This window comes from Artibeus jamaicensis, unplaced genomic scaffold (genome assembly GCF_021234435.1).
Source record: "Artibeus jamaicensis isolate MK-2021 breed Jamaican fruit bat unplaced genomic scaffold, CSHL_Jam_final scaffold_754, whole genome shotgun sequence".
Taxonomy (NCBI): Eukaryota; Metazoa; Chordata; class Mammalia; order Chiroptera; family Phyllostomidae; genus Artibeus; species Artibeus jamaicensis.
The window spans coordinates 2,957,888-2,976,989 of record NW_026522054.1 but is presented as its reverse complement, the minus strand read 5'-3'; the positions used below and the strand labels follow the sequence as shown (position 1 = coordinate 2,976,989).

The 19,102-nt window shown below is 38.2% G+C and overlaps 1 protein-coding gene across 1 annotated transcript in view; it reads right to left on the bottom strand.

The window, feature by feature from the left end:
• Positions 1 to 19,102, bottom strand: part of AHCTF1 (AT-hook containing transcription factor 1) — a 68,028-nt gene that overhangs the window by 30,691 nt on the left and 18,235 nt on the right. Inside the window, exons 5-14 of the mRNA XM_037138821.2 lie at positions 16,812 to 17,019; positions 15,237 to 15,353; positions 10,890 to 10,974; positions 9,754 to 9,904; positions 5,953 to 6,085; positions 5,692 to 5,873; positions 5,227 to 5,288; positions 4,359 to 4,487; positions 1,282 to 1,372; positions 160 to 249 (exon numbers count right to left, since the gene is read on the bottom strand). Coding sequence (XP_036994716.2) covers positions 160 to 249; positions 1,282 to 1,372; positions 4,359 to 4,487; positions 5,227 to 5,288; positions 5,692 to 5,873; positions 5,953 to 6,085; positions 9,754 to 9,904; positions 10,890 to 10,974; positions 15,237 to 15,353; positions 16,812 to 17,019 — 1,248 coding nt within the window. The remainder of the gene's footprint in view (positions 1 to 159; positions 250 to 1,281; positions 1,373 to 4,358; positions 4,488 to 5,226; positions 5,289 to 5,691; positions 5,874 to 5,952; positions 6,086 to 9,753; positions 9,905 to 10,889; positions 10,975 to 15,236; positions 15,354 to 16,811; positions 17,020 to 19,102) is intronic.

Below are 19,102 nucleotides of genomic sequence, written 5' to 3'. Positions count from 1 at the left end.
TGTTGCAAAATCTTCATCAACAAATAACTTTGTCATTCTAATATTAAAACAAAGTTTTCTTCTGGGCTTTCTTTATACAGTTTATAACTTCAAAATGATTAGAATTATTATTATGTACTTAAAAATATATCACTATTGGTTTCTTAATATAAAACTTACATAGTCTGTCAAATTCCTCTTTTGTGAGAATCACTTTATTCCATGTCCATTCAAGAACAAAGCGCAAATTAGCAGCAGAATTTGGTTGTTCTTATTCGTAAACATAAAAAAAAAAAAAAGATTACCAATTACAAACAAAAAAAAGAGTAACTTTCAGCAGAGAATCCTGACAGAAAATCAGCCTAACCAAGTGAGCAAGGAAAAAATAATCATTAATGGAGACAAACTAGTATCACGTATCTCTTTCAGTACAGTACATCCCTTTAGTGAGAAGTCTAAAATCTGAATCTAATCATGAGAAAAAAATCAACAAAGTTGAAAGGCAGTCTACAAAATAACAAGGTTATATTCTTTCTCAAAAAAATGTCAATTTTTTGAAAGACAAAGGCTTAGCAATTATACCAACTTGAGAAATTAAAAAGATATGAAAATTAAATACAACATATATTCTGGATTGAACTCTGGATTCCCCTTGTCCAAAAATGCTGTAAAGGACATCACTGGGTCATTAGTGAGATTCCAGTAAATTCTGTAGATTATCTAATCTACATGTCAGCAGTGTTAAGTTTCATGATTTTTATAGTTACAATATGGTTTTTGTAAGTGAATGTCCTTGTTCTTAGAAGAAAATTATACTGAAAAGAAGCATGATGTTTTCAACATATTCTCAAATGATTCCGAACGAAAATAATGTGTATGTGTTTGTAAGGAAGGAGAGTAATGCATGCAGCTTGGATAAGTCCCCAGAGAATTTTGCTGAGTGAAAAAGAGCCAGTCCCAAAAGTTTACATACTGTATGATTCCACTTATGAACATATCTCAAATGACAAAATTTCAGAAAAGGAGACCAACTGTCGCCGGGGGTCAGGGGCTCAGCTGCAGGAGGGGACCCTGGGGACGCTGACTCGATGCTGTGTCAGAGGCCTGCAGACTGCGCTGCGGGCCGGCAGCGGACTGGCAGGAAAGAGTACACAACGTTTCTCTGTTGCCCTCTTACCGTGCACCTGAATGTGAACGTGCAAATGAACAGCTCCAAGTGAAGTGTAACTAACCATCCCGCACAGACAGTGAGTCGATAATTTTCAAAACAGAAAAGTAAGTTTTCATTAAGTGTCATCTTACCCTCTGTTATCCACCTCCTGATATATCCAGTCAAAAGCCCCAGGGAACTTGTGTGGACTGCTGCTGACAATACAGCTTTTAACTGTTCTTCCTACAGCAGAGGAAATTTAATAAGGAAGATGTATGATCACAGACTCACAAGTAGCATGTTCTATGTAGGTCAGAATACAAAAATTTAAAGGCTTAAAAAGCATTATGAAAAAAAAAGTATTATGACTTAGTAGGATAGCTATATCAGAAAGACAATAATGAGCCCTGGCTGGTGTAGCTCAGTGGATTGAGCACACAGACCTGCAAACCAAAGGAATGCAGTTCAATTTCCAGTCAGGGCACATGCCTGGGTTGCAGGCCAGTTCCCAGCGGGGGATGCACGAGAAGCAACCATACATTGATATTTCTCTCCCTCTCTCCTTCCCTACCCTCCTAATGATAAATAAAACGTAAAAAAATAAAAAAGACAGTAATGAGCATTGGTGATGTGGAAAAAATGGAATCCCGATAAGCTGCTGGCTGGAATATAAAATGGTAAATTCCACTTTGGAAAAATAGTCTAATAGTTCCTCAAAATCAAAAGTACCATTTAACCAGCAATTCCACACCTGGGTACAAACACATAAGAGAAATGAAAACAGATGACCACACGAGAAGTCTACACGAAGCAGAATTATTCCTAATTGCCAAACAAGTGTCCATCAGCTGAAAATGGAGAAATAAAATGTGGTATACTCATCCAGTGGAATGTTAGATGGCTATAAAATGGAATGAAGTACTAATATATACGACAACATAAATGAAACTTGAAAACATTACGTTGAGTTAAAGAACCAGTCACATCTATAAAGACAGAAAATAGGTCAGTGGTACAAGAGGTTGGGGAAAAGAGTGGAGTGAAATGGGTGACTACTAATAGGTATGAGATTTGGGGGGAAGTGATGAAAATGTTCTAAAATTTAATGGGCCAAGAGCTTGACGTCTCCCTGAACATACCAAAAGCCCCTGAGGTGTACACCTTAAGTAGATGAATCATATCTCAACAAAGCTGTTACTTAAAAAAAAAAAAAATCGTGTAAAGAATGGTCTAAGTCAACAAGGACAAAAACACAAAAGGCTTCATGAGATAAAACAGCTTAAACAGATTTCTGAAAAGCAGTAACGAATGGAGAGAATGTGGCTTATTTAGAAGTGTGAAGGGAACAGGTTTTAAAGACCCCACAGAGGGGAACAAAAAATGAGAATAGAGTCAGTTTGGCTCTCAGAATATTAGGCTAAATTCTGGGAAAAATCAGGAACAGAGGAAAGTGGAGGGAAAAGGTGGTCAAACACAGGACTGAAAACAGACAACAGATTAAAACTAGTGCATGAATCCAGTCCCTTCTGTCACCCTGCACAAGGAACTGAGGAGGCCAGCCTAACAGGGATATTTGGAAGAGCTGAATGTCCCCAGAAAACACCTGGGATTTCCCCACGGAAGGGTACACGCCTAGTCTATCATCCTAAGGAACGCCTCGGGATGCACTCCCCCACACTGAACAGTTCATAATCTGCCACTGACTCACTCTACATATAAACAGCAACTAAGGGCCACTAAGCATTAAGGATAGCCATTAGCATCACAAGGACTAAAATAATAAAAAGTGACTCCAGAAAAAATAGAGATAATACAGAGAACTAAGTAAAACTTAAACATACACAGAGTATTATTTCATCCATAAAAAAGAACAGATGACTATGAATAATGACCAAAGAAATTTAAAATCAGATTCAAATTTTAAAAATAGGAAAAAAGGGAAGATGATAATAAAAAAAAATCTCCCAGAAAAATGAACCAGAGGCAACAGAGACAAAGAGCTATAAAGATAAGGTAAGTAGAAGATCAACTCAGGAGAGTAAACATTTGCCTAAAGGAGTTTCACAAAGAACAAAAAACAGTTAAGATAAAGTTAAGGTAGTGTGAGTGACAGCCTAGGCCAGGGGTTTTGTTTTTGTTTTTTAAGGCCATTTGAAAATACCAGAAAAAACAAAAGTTAAAATCTCCTGATGGTTTTTATTTCCATGAAATTAATTATTAGGGAGAAAGAAAGGAAGGAAGGAGGAAAGAAGGAAAAGAGAGAGAGATCAAAAAAGAAATTAAATATTGGCTGTAAGTGGTAAACAATGAGCACCAATCTTTACACTGAATACATATTTAAAAGGCTTTCCCCACCAACTTATGATGTTACTTACCTGTAATTATTTAAACTTAACTCTTTCTGCCCAAGCAGTGACTTGGGGTCACTTTCTTCTAGCATACTTTACTAGCAAATACTAGTTAAAATAAATGTGTATTACAAGCTATCACTGGGCATCTCCTGATTGGTAAAATGTACTGGGTCTAGGAAAACTGGAGTGGACTAAAGACCACTAGCAAGTTAAGATTTTAGCTTGCATGACTAAGTCTAAGTCCTATAACTATCTTGTTTTGCAGGAAACTGGAATCTTCACCAATAGGCTTTCACAAGACACTTGTTTCTTTAGAGCAGTGGTTATCGAAATACTGTGCCAGAATCACATCAAAAGCTTTATTAAAATAGATTGCTGAGCTCTATTCCTGAAGTTTCTGGTTCAGTAGCTCTAGGGCAGGAATCACGAATATGTACCCTAACAAGTTTCCAGTGAAGCTGATGTCAGGGACTATTCAGGGACCATACTTTGTTGCTAGAGATCATGAGCTTCACCTAAGTCAACATGGTTGCTACTCAAGTGGTTCTGTTCTCCTGCACCTATGCTATCTCTCTGGGGGCCGGAAAAGGGCCCCTGCGCTGTTATAGTGACTTTTACCTATGACGTGCCTGATGCAGGCATGCTATGTTTGCTTTCCTATCATATCTACATAGCTAAGTGAACCTGGTGCCAAGTTATGGCCAACTGGATCCTGGGAGTACGAATTTTAAGTCAAATCCAAGACCTCAGTTACTGATCATGTAGATTGAGCATTATTCTACTTAATCTCCTTTTGCAGAAATTATCTAATAGATTTTAATCCTGAAGAGAGACAGTAACATTATACACAAAAACACATAGTTAAAAAATCACCTCACCTGACTTAAACTGGAAGGCTGAATATCAATAAGTCTTGGTGAGAGAAGGCCAGCCACAAGACATCGATTATAACCATCAGAAATGACTTCATTGATAAATGGTCCTGATTTCTTTAAAAAAGTTAAAGTCTGTAACAGATCAGTAAGATATCAATACTCAATCAAGTAAACAAATTTAAGAATACTGAATAAACTCATTGCCCTATTTTATACTTAACATTTTGAATAAAACTAAACACCAAAATGGAAATTGTGGAAGACTACATTTCCATAACTTCTTTCAAGGAAAAGTTTATAGGTTGTTTAGCTAAATCAATGGTTCCTAATTATAAATAAAACCGTTAAGGATACTTCCCATACCTTGTGTTTTTATGAAAGGTAATCCCGTTACCTTCTCTAAAGCTGACAGACTTGGTGACAAACCTCAGTGAACTAAACACACACACACACACACACACAAAACCCTTGGCATAATATAGAAGAGATCTGATATGATATATAAATATGGCATGCATCCACATCTAGCTGATTATTAATTAAAAGGTCTTACATTTGATATTTTCCTGGGGAAGTATTTTTCAACACATCATCAACAACCACTGTGCCGGGCACTGTCACTGTGCGAGGCACCTTCTTTGCATGGCTTTATTTATTAGTAAGCTTTTGAGGAGAATTGAGAGGGAGGAGAAAAAGGGATGTGGTGTGGCAATGACCTACGTTGCTCTTTTCCCTGGGTTCCAGTAGCTAACACCCACAGGGAGTTGCTAGACACCCCAGGAACCCTCACCAGCCTAGTGGAAGCTGCCATCAAGTTAAACCCGTGCGGTGACCTGAGTTCAGTAGGAGACACTTCCGCGCTGTTACCTACCTCCTTCTGAAAGCCAGTGCAAGTTATATGAATAACTCCAGAGTTTAACAAACAAGTGGCATCTAGAAAAAAGATTTTTAAAAACCCACTTTAATATTATATTTGAGATGGCAATGATACAACAGAATTTATCTTAACAGATTCCTAGCCAAAGTATCAAATTATTACAATAAATTTTAAAATATTTTTACAAGTATTTCTAGCCGAACAAGAAACTAAACCTTACCACAAATGCACTAAATATGAAATACTTTATCTTTTCTAGCAAATTCAAAACAGTAATTTCTTTATAAAACATGTACGACATTTCTCATGTATATGTTATCAAATTAATTTCCTAAGTTATCCATATATTAGCTGACAATGAGATGGATAATACTATATACATATACACATATATTTCACATAAATACACACATACATATTTATATGCTATTTTTTTCAAAAGGTTAGGGTAATACATACCAAAATTATACGAACTTGGGTTAAAAAACTGTTCTGGAGGTGAATATGAAGGACAGACTCCTCGACTTAAACTTCTCTCCTGTACCAATATATCCAAGATGTAATGTGGAGAAGTACTACTTACAACAGAGTCCAAGGACCACAAAGCAAAGTAAGAGCAATTATGTAGATATTCTCCTGATCTAAAAGAAAATTTTACAAAATTATTAACTCACTAAACTGCTACAGATACAAATATCGAATAAAAAAAGAGAGTCATACCTTAATGAATCTGGCATTTGGGCATGATACCAACGATTTATGTCAAAAATCCCCAAATATATAGAAGGCTTTCCTTGTCCATATATATTCACTTGCCAAGTAAAGACTGATACACTTGTCTCAGGAGACAGTGCTAAAAGAAAAAGCTAGTATTAAATGATAGAATAAACTCAAAGTAAAAACCCCAAATAATATTTATAACAAGACTTGTACATAAATTATTTAATTTGTGAAAACACATTTTTGTCACGTGCTTTGTAAACAGAGATTCATTCACTTGTATCTTGATTTTTTTATATTTCAAAACACCTTATCAAAAACTACCCCTCCAAAAAGTTCTATTCTGGCTCATTTTGGTTAACATCTTGTCAGCTCTGAGGTTTAGAGGTAGAAAGAAAATGATTTGAATGAATAATCTCCCAAAGTGGCACACAGCTAGTACCAGAATATCAACACCTAAAATGAATGCCTTTAGACCTCAGAGCTTAATTCTTTAGAGGAATTGGGGCTGAGAAGGACTGAGCGAGCCATATGGTAAAGGAGTAAAAAAGACAAGTACCTGGGTGGTGACCATGGAATGAAAAGACAGGAACATGAGAGACATCAATAGAAGGAAAAAGGAAAGTAAAAACATGAGACCCAACTGATGGGAAATACAGAAAAGACACAAGTGGGTAGTCGGAGAGTTTGATGAGTTCTGGTTTTGACAAGGTTGGTTGGATGTGAAAACTGGATCACTAACAGAGATGTGGGCCGAAAACAGAGACAACTCCTGGGCGAATGAGCTACCCATGAAAATAAATCCCAACCAGAACCAAAGCATGGTTCTGGTGAGCATTTCAGAACTGAATGAACCTACCACATCAGCACATTTAACCCTAACACCCACCCTTAGAGCAAAAGGTTGTAGCTTGATCATTCCACTCGCAGACAGAGACATGTAGGCTGAGAAATGATCAAGTCTGTCAAGGTTACAACTAGTGACAGATCTGGGGTTTGAATCCATGTAAGATTCTAAAGTCTATGCAATTTTTACTATGTCAGAATGTTTACCAGGAAGATGGAATCATATTAAAGAAAACAGAGAAGCCCTGGCTGGCAAACTGGAAGGTCACTGAATTGATTCCTGATTAAGGTACATGCCTGGGTTGTGGGCCAGGTCCCTGGTTCGGGGGTGTGCAAGAGGCAACTGATCAATATTTCTCTCGCACACTGATATTTCTCTCCCTTTCTTTCTCCCTCCCTCTAAAAATAAATAAAATCTTAAAAAACATTAAAAACAGAAAAAAATGAGAGACAACCAAGGCATGTTTGTCATGTCTCAAAAAAAGAAACATTATTCATAGACTATTCAGAGATTATTCACAGTTGTCAAAACTAGAGACCATTTTTGTTTTGTGTTAGATTAAAATACAAGAATCCCTCATTTCCTTCAAGTGTTCAATTCATGAGTTCTATATAGCTACGTGGAGAATAAATACCCAGTACCTCATGTAGCCCTGGATAAATTGATTATACCAATTTTTTAACTACCAGGAATGTAAACTCTAGAAACCAGTATGTATCATAAATTTTAAATCAAGATTTTAATTAAATTTCCAAAATCAAAGTATATTTTATTGATTATGCTAGTATAGTTGTCCCATTCTTTTTCTCTCCTCTATCCCCATTCCCCCCAGTATTTCCCCACTTATTCATGTTTACTTTGCTGTTCATACAATAATTCATGTTTATTTGCTGTACATACAAGTTCTTTAGCTTCTCTATTTCCTTTACTGTTCTTAACCTCCCCCTATTTTGTACCTATCAACTATGCTTCTTATTCCCTGTACCTTTTCCCCCATCTACCTCCTCCCCATTGATAGCCCTCCACCTGATCACCATTTCTGTGATTCTTCTGTTCCATTCTAGTTGTTTGCTGAGTTTGTTTTTAGGTTCCGTTGTTGATAGTCATTGGGTTTGTCATATTACTGTTCCTAGTTTTGATCTTCTTTTTCTAAAGTAAGTCTCTTTAACATTTCATATAATAAAGGGCAGGTAATGATGAACTTCTTTAACTTTACCTCATCTGGGAAGCACTGTATCTGCCCTTCCATTCTAAATGATAGTTTTGCTGGGTAATCTTGGATGTAGGTCCTTGCCTTTCATGACTTTGAATCCTTCTTGACAGCCCCTTCCTTCTTTTTTTAAAGGTTTTTATTTATTTATTTTGAGAGCGAGATGGAGGGAGGGAAAAAGAGAGGGAGAGAAGCACCAATGTGTGGCTCTCACATGCCCCCCACACGAGACCTGGCCTGCAACCCAGGCATGTGCCCTGAATGGGAATAGAACCAGCAACCCTTTGGTTCCCAGGATGGCACTCGGTCCACTGAGCCACACCAGACAGGGCTTGCCAGCCCCTTCTTGCATGCATGGTTTCTTTGGAGACATCAGCTGATAATCTTATGGGAACTCCTTTGTAGGCAACTCTCTTCTGTTCTGCTGCTTTTAAGATTCTCTCCTTATCTTTAATCTTTGGCAATTTTCTTATGTCTTGGTGTGTTCCTCTTTGGGTCCAACTTCTTTGGGACTCTGAGCTTCTTGGACTTGTATGTCTATTTCTTCACCAGATTGGTAAGTTTTCTTCCATTATTTTTCAAGTTTTCAATTTCTTGCTCTTCCTCTTCTGGCACCCCTATGATTCGGATGTCAGTACATTTAAAAGTTGTCCCGGAGGTTTCTAGGCCTCTCCTCTGCTTTTAAAAAAATGTTTCTTCATTCTATTCTGGCTGAATTTTTTTTCTTCCTTTTGTTCCAAATCATTGATTGAGGCCCAATTTCCTTCCCTTCACTGTTGGTTCCCTGTATATTCTGCTTTATTTCAATTTGTGTAGCCTTCACTTCTTGTATTTTGAAGCTGAACTCAATCAATTTTTTGTGAGCATCCAGATTATCGATGTTTTAAACTGATAGGTTGGTTATCTTCTCGTTGCTTAATTCTTTTTCTGGAGTTTTCATCTCTTCTTTCATTTGAGCCATATTTTTTTGTCTCAGTGCACCTGTTATGTTGAAAGGGGCAGATCCTCAGGTATCTGCCAGGGCGGTGCAACCCACGTTGCTGCCTTGAGGCACTGTCTGAGGGGAGGGGTCAGACAGGGAACAGTGCACTGGTGTGGCTTTTGCTCTGCTTTCAAGACAGCGGCAGTTTCTCCTGCCACCACAGCTCCCCACGTGTTTACAGCCAGATGCTGAGGCTTTATTCTGCCGACATTCCAGCCCCGAGTTGCAGTGTGTCTCACTCTCCACTGTTCCTCCCGGTTTATTCCCACGTGGATGTGGGGCTGCTCGGTTTGCCACCCAGCTCCGAGGGGCACAGCCTCTGCACCCCGCCTGCCCGTCTGTGCCCCTCCCACCAGTCTGGATGAAGGTTCCTTCTTAACTTCTTGGTTGTCAGACTTCCATACAGTTCAATTTTCTGGCAGTGCTGCTTGTTTTTTATTTTTAAATTGGTTGTTTCCTTCTTTTGGTTGTGTGAGGTGAAGTATACCTACCTACGCCTCTATCTTGGCTGGAACTTCAAAGATTTTATTTGTTTGAGAGGGGAATGGAGGGAAACATCGATTGGTTATCTCTCCCACACCCCTTACTGGGCACCTGGCCCACAACCCTGGCATGTGCCCTGACTGGGGATCAAACCAGCAACCTTTTGATCTGCAGGCCACCACTCAACCCACTGAACCACACACCCATCAGGGCTAAATCAAGACAAATCTTAAATCAAGCATTCACATGGCATACAGGAGTACTCTGAACTAATCTTACCTTCACTCATCCCTTCCTCTCTGTCACCATGGGACCGGAACTTCTCTATACTCTGGCATCCCAACAGTTTGGTATTGCTGGTCTGTCCCCGCAGAGGGAACATGCCACCTGTGAGGTCCAGTGTGTACCTTTCTTCGCAGTACTCTAACCCCTGGAAAAAATGCACAGAAATCTGTACCCGAACAGAATTCTAAGCAAAAAGTCATTCTAAAATTAAATATCCTCTAAGTTTAAAGATTTCTCACACAATACAAAGAAAACAAATCTTGAAGAGAACATATCATTTACAGGGGCTCTAAAATTTATAGAGCATAAACCACTTATTAAATAAAAGGCTAGCTTTAGTCTCTCAGAAATACCAATAAATCTTCTAAAGCTGTCAGCAAACACAGGAAACTCACGCACTTCTGGGTGGCACATAAACTGGACTAACCACTGGAATTGGATGCACACACTGGAGGCTAGCAACCCACTCCTGTGTTTTCACTGACATTCTTGCTCGGGATTAGCTCGTAGTTTGGGGGGGTTTTTTGCTCATCAATCCCTGTAAGAATCTGATAGAAGACAGGAAACTTCCCCCCCAAAATGCACAATCATAAAAATGCCACATATAATTCAGGGACTCATAGACTCCTGTCCCTAAGCCCTCAAGCACTAGGTTAAGAAAACCTGTTCTAGAGAATGACATGAGAGGGTGGACCAATGTGGCTATTAGCAGCGCCCCACTATCTCAAAAATTCAGCCAGAAAAACAGTCATGTGAAAGGCTAGATGCATTTATCCTTTTACAATTAACTGTCATTGACAAAACTGTTTATAAAGTTACCTCATGGTTCACCACTTGGTACATTAGAGCAGCAAAGTGGGGTTATTTCTCCTGGTACCATTTGGGCCATAAGCTTCATTTTTGTCAAATTTGCTCACTTGAGAAGCAAATGATACCTGTAGTGCTAATAGTGCTACCTCTGTAAAACAGCTGATCTCCGAATCCCTAATCAAATATGTTTTCCATTATATTATGAATATTTTACTAACTTGAATGTAAGAATAACTGTTCAGCATCTTAACACAAAGACTTAAGCCAGGTAAACAATGACTAAAATGGTAATATGAAGCTGTATTACCGTTACCATTTACCTCATATAAGATTTGTCCTGATGCCAAACACTTTCTATCACCAAAGGCCAGCTGAAGCAGATGAAAACTCAGCACATCCCCTTCACTGAAAGAAAAAAAGATTAGCCTTTCTCCTAAGAAATACTACCATATTAATTATATTAAACATCTATTGCTGTCCAAACCAATTTAGTTTGCATACGACATTGAGAGCATGTAATAGAACTAAGGTCACTGTGAAGAATTCAGTTTTATTTGGTTGTTTTCATAAAATGCTGTCCTTTGAAATAAGTACTGACTGTTAATTTTTTTATTCTAACTAAGTTAAGCCGATAGTGTCTGTATACTTTAGGTGACACTTTACATATCAGAGACCGCTTGCCCAGTACTCCTCCTCCCCTTCTTCAACAGCTGTGCTTTAGTCAGGCATACAGCTGCCTACAATATACTACATCACCCAGCTTCCTTTGCAGCTATGTACGGCAGGCTCAAGTTCTAGCCAATAGCATGTAAACATAATCATCCAATGGCAACTACAGAAACCTTCCTTAAGATGTTTGGCTTTGTTCCATGTCCTCTACGCTTTCTTTCTGGTCTCATCCTCCGTATTGTTAAGGCTGCTACATAAAATAAAGATGCTGCCCTTTTGCCATGAGGATGATAATGATACAATAAGAACATAAAGCAATATACCAAATCGATCCTGCACTACTCAAGTACAGAATGCAGTAGGTATTAAGAGCACAGATTTCAAAGCCACACTGTCTGAATTTAAATTCTTATTCTTATTAGCTGATCTTTTTTTTTAAAGATTTTATTTATTTTATTTTATTTTTAGAGCAAGGGGAAGGGAAGGAGAAAGAGAGGAAGAGAAACATCAATTAATGCCTGTCACATACACCCCTAACTGGGGACCAGGCCTGCAACCCAGGCATGTGCCCTGACCAGGAATTGAACCAGTGACCCTTCACTTTGCAGGACATTGCCCAACTGAGCCACACCAGTCAGGGCAAGATCTTTCTTAAAACATTTCTTCTTCTTGGCTTCCAGGACACCGTGCTGGCCTCATGTTCCTCACACTACACTATGTTTAGTCCTGTGCTGGTTACTCTGCCCTCTTGTTCTCAGTCGCTATTTCCAAGTACGGAAGGTCTGCAAGGCTCACTTCCCAGCTCTATTTTTTTCTCTAGCTACTCTCATTCTGAGGCCAGTGGTTGTCAATCTTGATTGCTTACTATTTGATCACCAGAGGACCCTTGAAAAAACACAGATGTTTAGGCCCTACCACCAGAAATGGACTTCACTGGTGTAGGGCAACAAGACCAAATTGAAACACTGCTGCCTACGCAGCCCCGGATAGTAAAACTAGTTCTCCTACTCTAGCTTCACCTGTGACTGCTCTGTGCCCCACCCTAACTGACCCTGCCTGTCCCCTGAGACATTTTACTAAGACCTTCGGATTCTCTACCCCAGGTCTTCACAGGGCTCTCCTTCCTCCCGCTCATCGGCTCCGTTCAAATCTCCCAACTGCACTATCAGTTCCCTACTCCACCCCACTGTGTCTCCTTTCCCAGCTTTATTTTTCTGTGTCACTCTCTGAAACTATATTAAATATACTGACTAATACGTTTACTGTCTGTCTTCCTCACTGAAATATAAGATCTAGAACAGAAATTTGTCTACATTCTCTAGAACGATTATTAGCATATAATAAATGCTCGATGATTTTGTCCAATAAATAAATAAATCATGATGCAAAGACAGCCTCTAAAAGACCAAAGATTAAACAGGATATACTGCATACAACCAACATTAGAGAGAACACAAGTCAGTTTTTCATTCACGTGTCAGTTATTACAAAACTAAATGTGGCTTTAATTGTAACTGATCAGCACTGCGGCAGACAGACGCCCATGTTAATTCTGTAGTGCTATAGTCACTTTACAGTGAGATTTCCCCCTTTATTTGTCATACAATAGCTCTGATGTGAAAGGAGAAAAAGACCACATCTGATTTAGTCTTTCTGACTTGAACTTATAATCTAAATTTATATTATTTTTGTCCACGTATTATTCTTTTTTAGTATTTTATTTATTTACTTTTAGAGAGAAGGGAAGGAGAAAGAGTGGGAGAGGAACATCAACGTGTGGTTGCCTCTCATGTGTCCCCTGCTGGGGACCTGGCCTGCAACCCAGGCATGTGCCCTGACTGGGAATCGAACCGTCGACCCTTCGCTTCACAGGCCTGCGCTTAATCCACTGAGCTACACCAGCCAGGTCTTGTCCATGTATTATTAATAACAATATAGTAAGATGCTGGAGGGGGGATAAAAAATAACAACAAGGTGCTAAGAAATTCAATGATGAGGGAGATATGGAAGAGACTCTGTCACATTACATACTCTAACATAAGAGATTATGAACAATTTAGAGCAGTATTCCTGATGTATACACATGTACTGTTTATATACATATACAAAAAAGGTAAATAACCTTGTGTACAATTCACTGGAGCTCACAGACTGCCCTATGTCTACCTGTGGACCAAAGGTAAGGAGCCGTGCTTTAAATTTTATGTGGAAACATATACCAACATATATAAGCAATCATCAGATTCTCAGAGAGGTGCATGACCTACTAATTTGAGGGCCCTAATCATCGACTAAAAGTCCACAAAAATACCACCCCCCCAAAAAAAATCTCATCAATAATACTGATGACTGCAACAACAATTATTTAGGAATATAAAATCTCAATTACAAAGTAAATTAAACCTGTCTTAGTAAAAGAATATTTAGGGTATTAGAAAGTGGTCTAAAAATCATTAGAGAATTACTCTCATTTGTTAATTATTCAATGTTTTGGATAATGAAAAAAAATAAGAGGATCAGTTAAAAAAACAACAACATTATTCTGCCTGTATTTTAAACTGTTTCCTTTGTGCTTAGAATGAAAGGACTAAGGGAAATGCATATAATTCACAAGGATTTTAGAAAAAAAAAAGTCAGAAGCAGAGAGTTCAGATAGTTTTGTAGTTGTAAGAACAGAGTGAGCATCACTTCCAATTTTAAGACGAAAGCTCTCTAAACTTTAGTGTGGGAATTTAGAAAAAGTAAAAAAAAAAAAACCCACAGAAAGAATACATTTTTGAAACCATCATCAGAAGAAACAGCAGTGAAAGTAAGCGGCCCACAGAGTCGTTTCAAGGGCCCTCACCCCCCCACCAGGCCCAGCCGTCACCAGGCCCAGTCCTCAGTGCTGCTGCCCCACACCATACTCAGGTGACGGAGCACGGACCCGACCCAGCGAGAGGCGTCTGTCTCTGTGATGTTCAGCTTTTCTCCAGAATTGACAGACTTCAGAAGGGGCAAGTCATTTCTTCATTCATTCACTTACTACAGTGCAAGGTAGACAAGACCCCAAAAGTGGAGACATCTAACACAGAAACCAGTATTGTCCCCAACTCAAGTACATAAAATCTAATGGGACTTGGGAAGAGAAAGTACCGGAAGCAGTGAGTGGTCAAGACCATGGCATTTATACCACAAATTTTAATTTCATTTTCACCAAAAAAGAACTAAATAAGAGAAATAAAAGAAAATCAATACTTATACTGATCCAGCACTGGAACAAGCTTAGCCACTGGAAATTAAATTGAAAAGAAAGATTCATCTCTAGCTGTAGTTAGACAAAACCAGAGCTTATGACAGAAGAATTCACCAAATTAATCCTAAAAATATACTGCAAAGGCAGGTAGAAGGACTATGAACATTAGGGATAAATAATGAGGTGTGTAAAATGAAGAGAAAAAAAAAGAAATGAGATAGTAAAAGAGAAAAATGTGCCCTGGCTGCCGTGGCCTGCGAACCCAAAGATCGAGGTTCAATTCCCAGTCAGGGCACATGCCTGGGTTGCAGGCCAGTTCCCAGCAGGGGACACATGAGAGGCAACCATACACTGATGTTTCTCTCCCTCTCTCCTTCCCTTTCCCTCTAAAGATAAATAAGTTTAAAAATTTTTTTAAAAAAGAGAGAAAAATGTTCTTACAAGAGAACACACTACACCAATAAAAATTGCTCAAAGTAATAAGAGGTTGCTTGCTCATCTGAATTGGCTTACTCTTGGAAATAACACTGAAAACAAGTCACGCAAACCCAACTTCCTCTCACTGATGTCTAAGTATTACTCAAACACACAGAAATAATCATTTAACTTTTCAAATCACTTCAACTACCATTCCCTAATTCATGGAATTATGTTGCTTTCACTAAAAAGAGACAACACAGTACAAAGTACAAAATTTCCAAAAGTAATTAACTGCTGCTCCATTCTGATAAGTATTTTTTAAAACCACCGGTATCACACTTACCTATCTTGTGTAGACTGAACAGCCCACAAGTAACAGCAGTTACGAGGATCATTCTCAGGTTCTTGAAAAGTAACAGCATATATAGGAACCCTTCCACCTTCCAATTGTGTGTAGTATCTAGAAAAGGCACAAAAATTAGTACATGCTTTTGAATTATAGCTATGTGGAAAAAAGGTGTCTCAATGTAAGATTTTGCACTAGAGCTACTACTGTTCATGTGAGCATCTTATCTTTAAAAACACACAGGGGGACAAGACAAGACAACGGGCATGGCATCCATCCCTCAGGAAGAACTGGAAGGATCAAAATTACAAGGCTCGTTCACCTACGCGCTGTGAACCAGTCCTTCCAGCATGTATCAGTGAGTGCCACTATGTACTGCTGCACACTAAGACGTACCCTATACAGGGTGAAACAGCGCTACAGCTCTCCATTTTAGCTGTGTGGGTGTGACAGTCAGTCTCCTCATTACTACAACAAAATGAGTTAGAATCCAAATAGTCCCCCAAAACACCTTAAAAAGCATAATTAGCCAAGAAATGACAGTGCTACAGAAGACACTGCAGAAGCCCGATTCCCCAGGTACTCTCTCAGGAGCAACTCAAGGACAAGGGCTGGTAAAAAGGTATCAGCAAAGAGAGCTGAGATGAACTTTCCACCGGGAGCTGCTACAGAGTAAACAGCATTGGCACTTCACTGCTACCGTGTAGCAGACTTGGACTTTGAGGAAGTACAAAGACAGTCTGTGTTTACCTAAGGGGCTTGTAATACTCTAATATTATCAAAGAACCTAAAGGTAAGAAATGGGCCTCTTTGAGATGAGGGAATGAGGGAATACTCTTATTTTCCACCTTTCTTTTCTTTATTTCAAAATTGGCAAGTAGGTACCAATTTGTTGGCAAGACTGACTAAGAGCAGAAAGTTCCAAGGGTGCCTATTTTGTTGACTGATCAGCAAGATAAATTACTCAAGATGGCAGTCTAACACACCTTGATAAAAATGAATATTAAGTTGACAAGATACAAATAGGCATTTATTTAACTATTAATGATTAAATTAAAAACCTATTACTGCCTATTTGCTACCTCCCTCATTAATGGGTTAGTTCCCCAGTAATTTTAACACCACAAACATTAATGAAAAGTATCAGTATAATTGTATTTGGGGTTTTTCACAGCATAAAAATTTTTAAGCAGTACTTTAGAGCTCCAGTTTTTTAAAAAGCCTTTGTTTTTGTCAACTGCAAACTACCACTTCATACGTATTTATACATATAGTCATGAAAAAAAGTACTTGTGAAAGAACTCACACTCTACAAATACACAGTTCATCTTCAGAGTCATGCTTAACTAGCAAACTGAACACAACAAATGACATACCTTTTAAATATACACTAAAAACATCAACGCCATTCCTTTATATCAAGTCATAATTTAATACAATGAAAATTATTCACTCTTTCAATCATTAATCTATCCTACCTTGTTCTCCTTAGGCTAATTTTTAAATATTTATAGAGTACAAGTTATATCAGAAACCGCCAAAAATTTCATCCCAGGAAAAAGCTGTACATACTCCCTCTTCATAGTTTTCATGTTCCAGAGGGCCAGGTAGCCATCAGAAAAACCGACAGCGAGCTGATTCGTCCTGTTCAGGTAACTGAGAGTCGAAATGGCTGTTCCTGATGGGCTTCCTAACTGGAAACACAGATGGCGCCCTTCTTTTATTGCATTTTCTCTGATGTGTGGTACTTCAGCTGGGATACCAGCTATAACTTCAAGGTCTTTAAAAAAAAAAAAAGTGAGATAAACTATAAACAACGTAAAAGAAAATGAGTCTTTTCAAGTGGCAACTGAAGACCACTGGGGTCAATCAAAATAAGATTAGTGATAAAATATGCTGAACTATAAAATAGCCACAGTTATCTACTGAAATGCCATTAATTTTCAAGATACATTTAATTATGTAATTTTAACCCACACATATCTCTTGGAGAAAAGTCTGGTTTTCAGGGAGGGGGCAGAAAATATAGAAGGTGAGCCTGGTACATTTTAGTGTCAGAAACCTAGAAAATGATTAAAGTCGAAGAGGAATTTGTCAGGCTACATGAAAGAGAACATTTTAAGCATCAAAAAACAACAAATGACCTGAAACTAATACAAAGTAATACAGAATGCAAACTATAAGTGAAAAATAACTTTAAAATAGTAATGAAGGAAATAAATGAAACACATTAAGTAGGTCAAACCTCATGAGTTTCTGCTCTGCTCACCTACAGAAGACCTTACTGAATCACTGGGAATAAGCAGGTACCAGCTTCTTACTCTAAAAATTAGTACTTAAACGGTAAGCATCTATCTGCATTTTCTGTAAAAACTGTGTTTCAGGTTAAACAAATAGCCCTAGTTAACGAGAAAATTCTTCTTTACATTAACAGAAGTTTAAAATCATCACCTAATGAAAGAAGAGATTTAGGCCACAATCTCAATAAATAAAACAATTAATTTAGAACAAGATTGTTAGACTTAGCTCTAATGACATAAAAACGTCAGGTAAATTCTTCTCGGGGTGGTGGTGGTGGGGGCTGTCTTGTGCACTGTAGGATGTGAGGCAGTGTCCCTGACTTTTACTCTCTAGATGTCAGTAGCAACATCTCCCTCTGATAGTCACAAAGACTGATGGGAAATTTTAAATAGGAAGAGGAAGGATCATGCTGTCATCATCTGAACCCAGCGATCACTAAATGTGAACAAGATACCATGTGTCTCCTGATGTGATACAATATGACAATTCAGAAATATCCGGTACTTCTGAAGTATCCTCCCCAAATGTTAAGAATGAATCTAATCAGATACAAAATGTTAAGTAACACACGGAACACACAGGTAATTCCAAAATGTGGGGCATTATTCCAGATAACTTCTTCAGCAAGTCAGTGTTGCTAAAAATAAAAGAGGACAGAGAGAAGACTGCTCTGCCTCAAGAAAACAGATGTCAAGTGTAATGTGTGGACCTTGCCTGGATCCTGGTTCAAACTATCTAAATGCAAAAGATGCTTTAGAGACGATCACGGAAATCTGATTGTTAGATTGTACCAAAGATTTCAACCTTTTTCATCTCATGGTACACGTAAGCTAATTAAAATTCTGTAGCACACCAAAATATGTATCTTTTCGTGATCTGGCAAAGAAGTAGGTATAATTTTGATTAATTCACTCCAAATGGCTATTGTCCTGTTGGCTGTTGTCACTGTTTTAACAATCTGAGGGAAAAGAGGCCACTGCCCCTGACTAAATAATCAGGTATTGTATGTTTTATAAATTCAAATGGCATAGTGGTTAAAAATCACTGGACCATACCGAGGAATTAGTATTAGTGTTGTTAGGAGTGGTAATGACATCATGATTATGTAGTAAAATAATCTTTGCTTTAAATTAATGCTGAAGGAATGGGGAATAGAAGAAACATGCACGTATAGAAATTTTATAAACTAACTTGAATTTAGACAATGGGTATGTGTGAATTCTTAAATTCTTTTATCTGCTTGATATTAGCACTCTTTAAGAAAACTACTCAGGCCTGTATATCGATATAACTGTTGTGCAATGGTAGATTCCCTCAGTGCTATTATGAAGGGGCTCAAAAATCATTATCCCATTGTTCTTGAACAGTTACCCTCCTGATCCCTTCTGTTTCTGATTATTTTTTCAGAAAATAGCAAGTGATTAAATTTTGCCAAAATAAACAGTTCACACTGTGAGATACTGTAGACTTATTTAAGAAAAAAGGTGGCCTCTACATGTACTTTCGTGGCAGGATGTGTAAGAAATACCGTTAGGTTTGGAAACAGTGCAGAACTGTCTTTA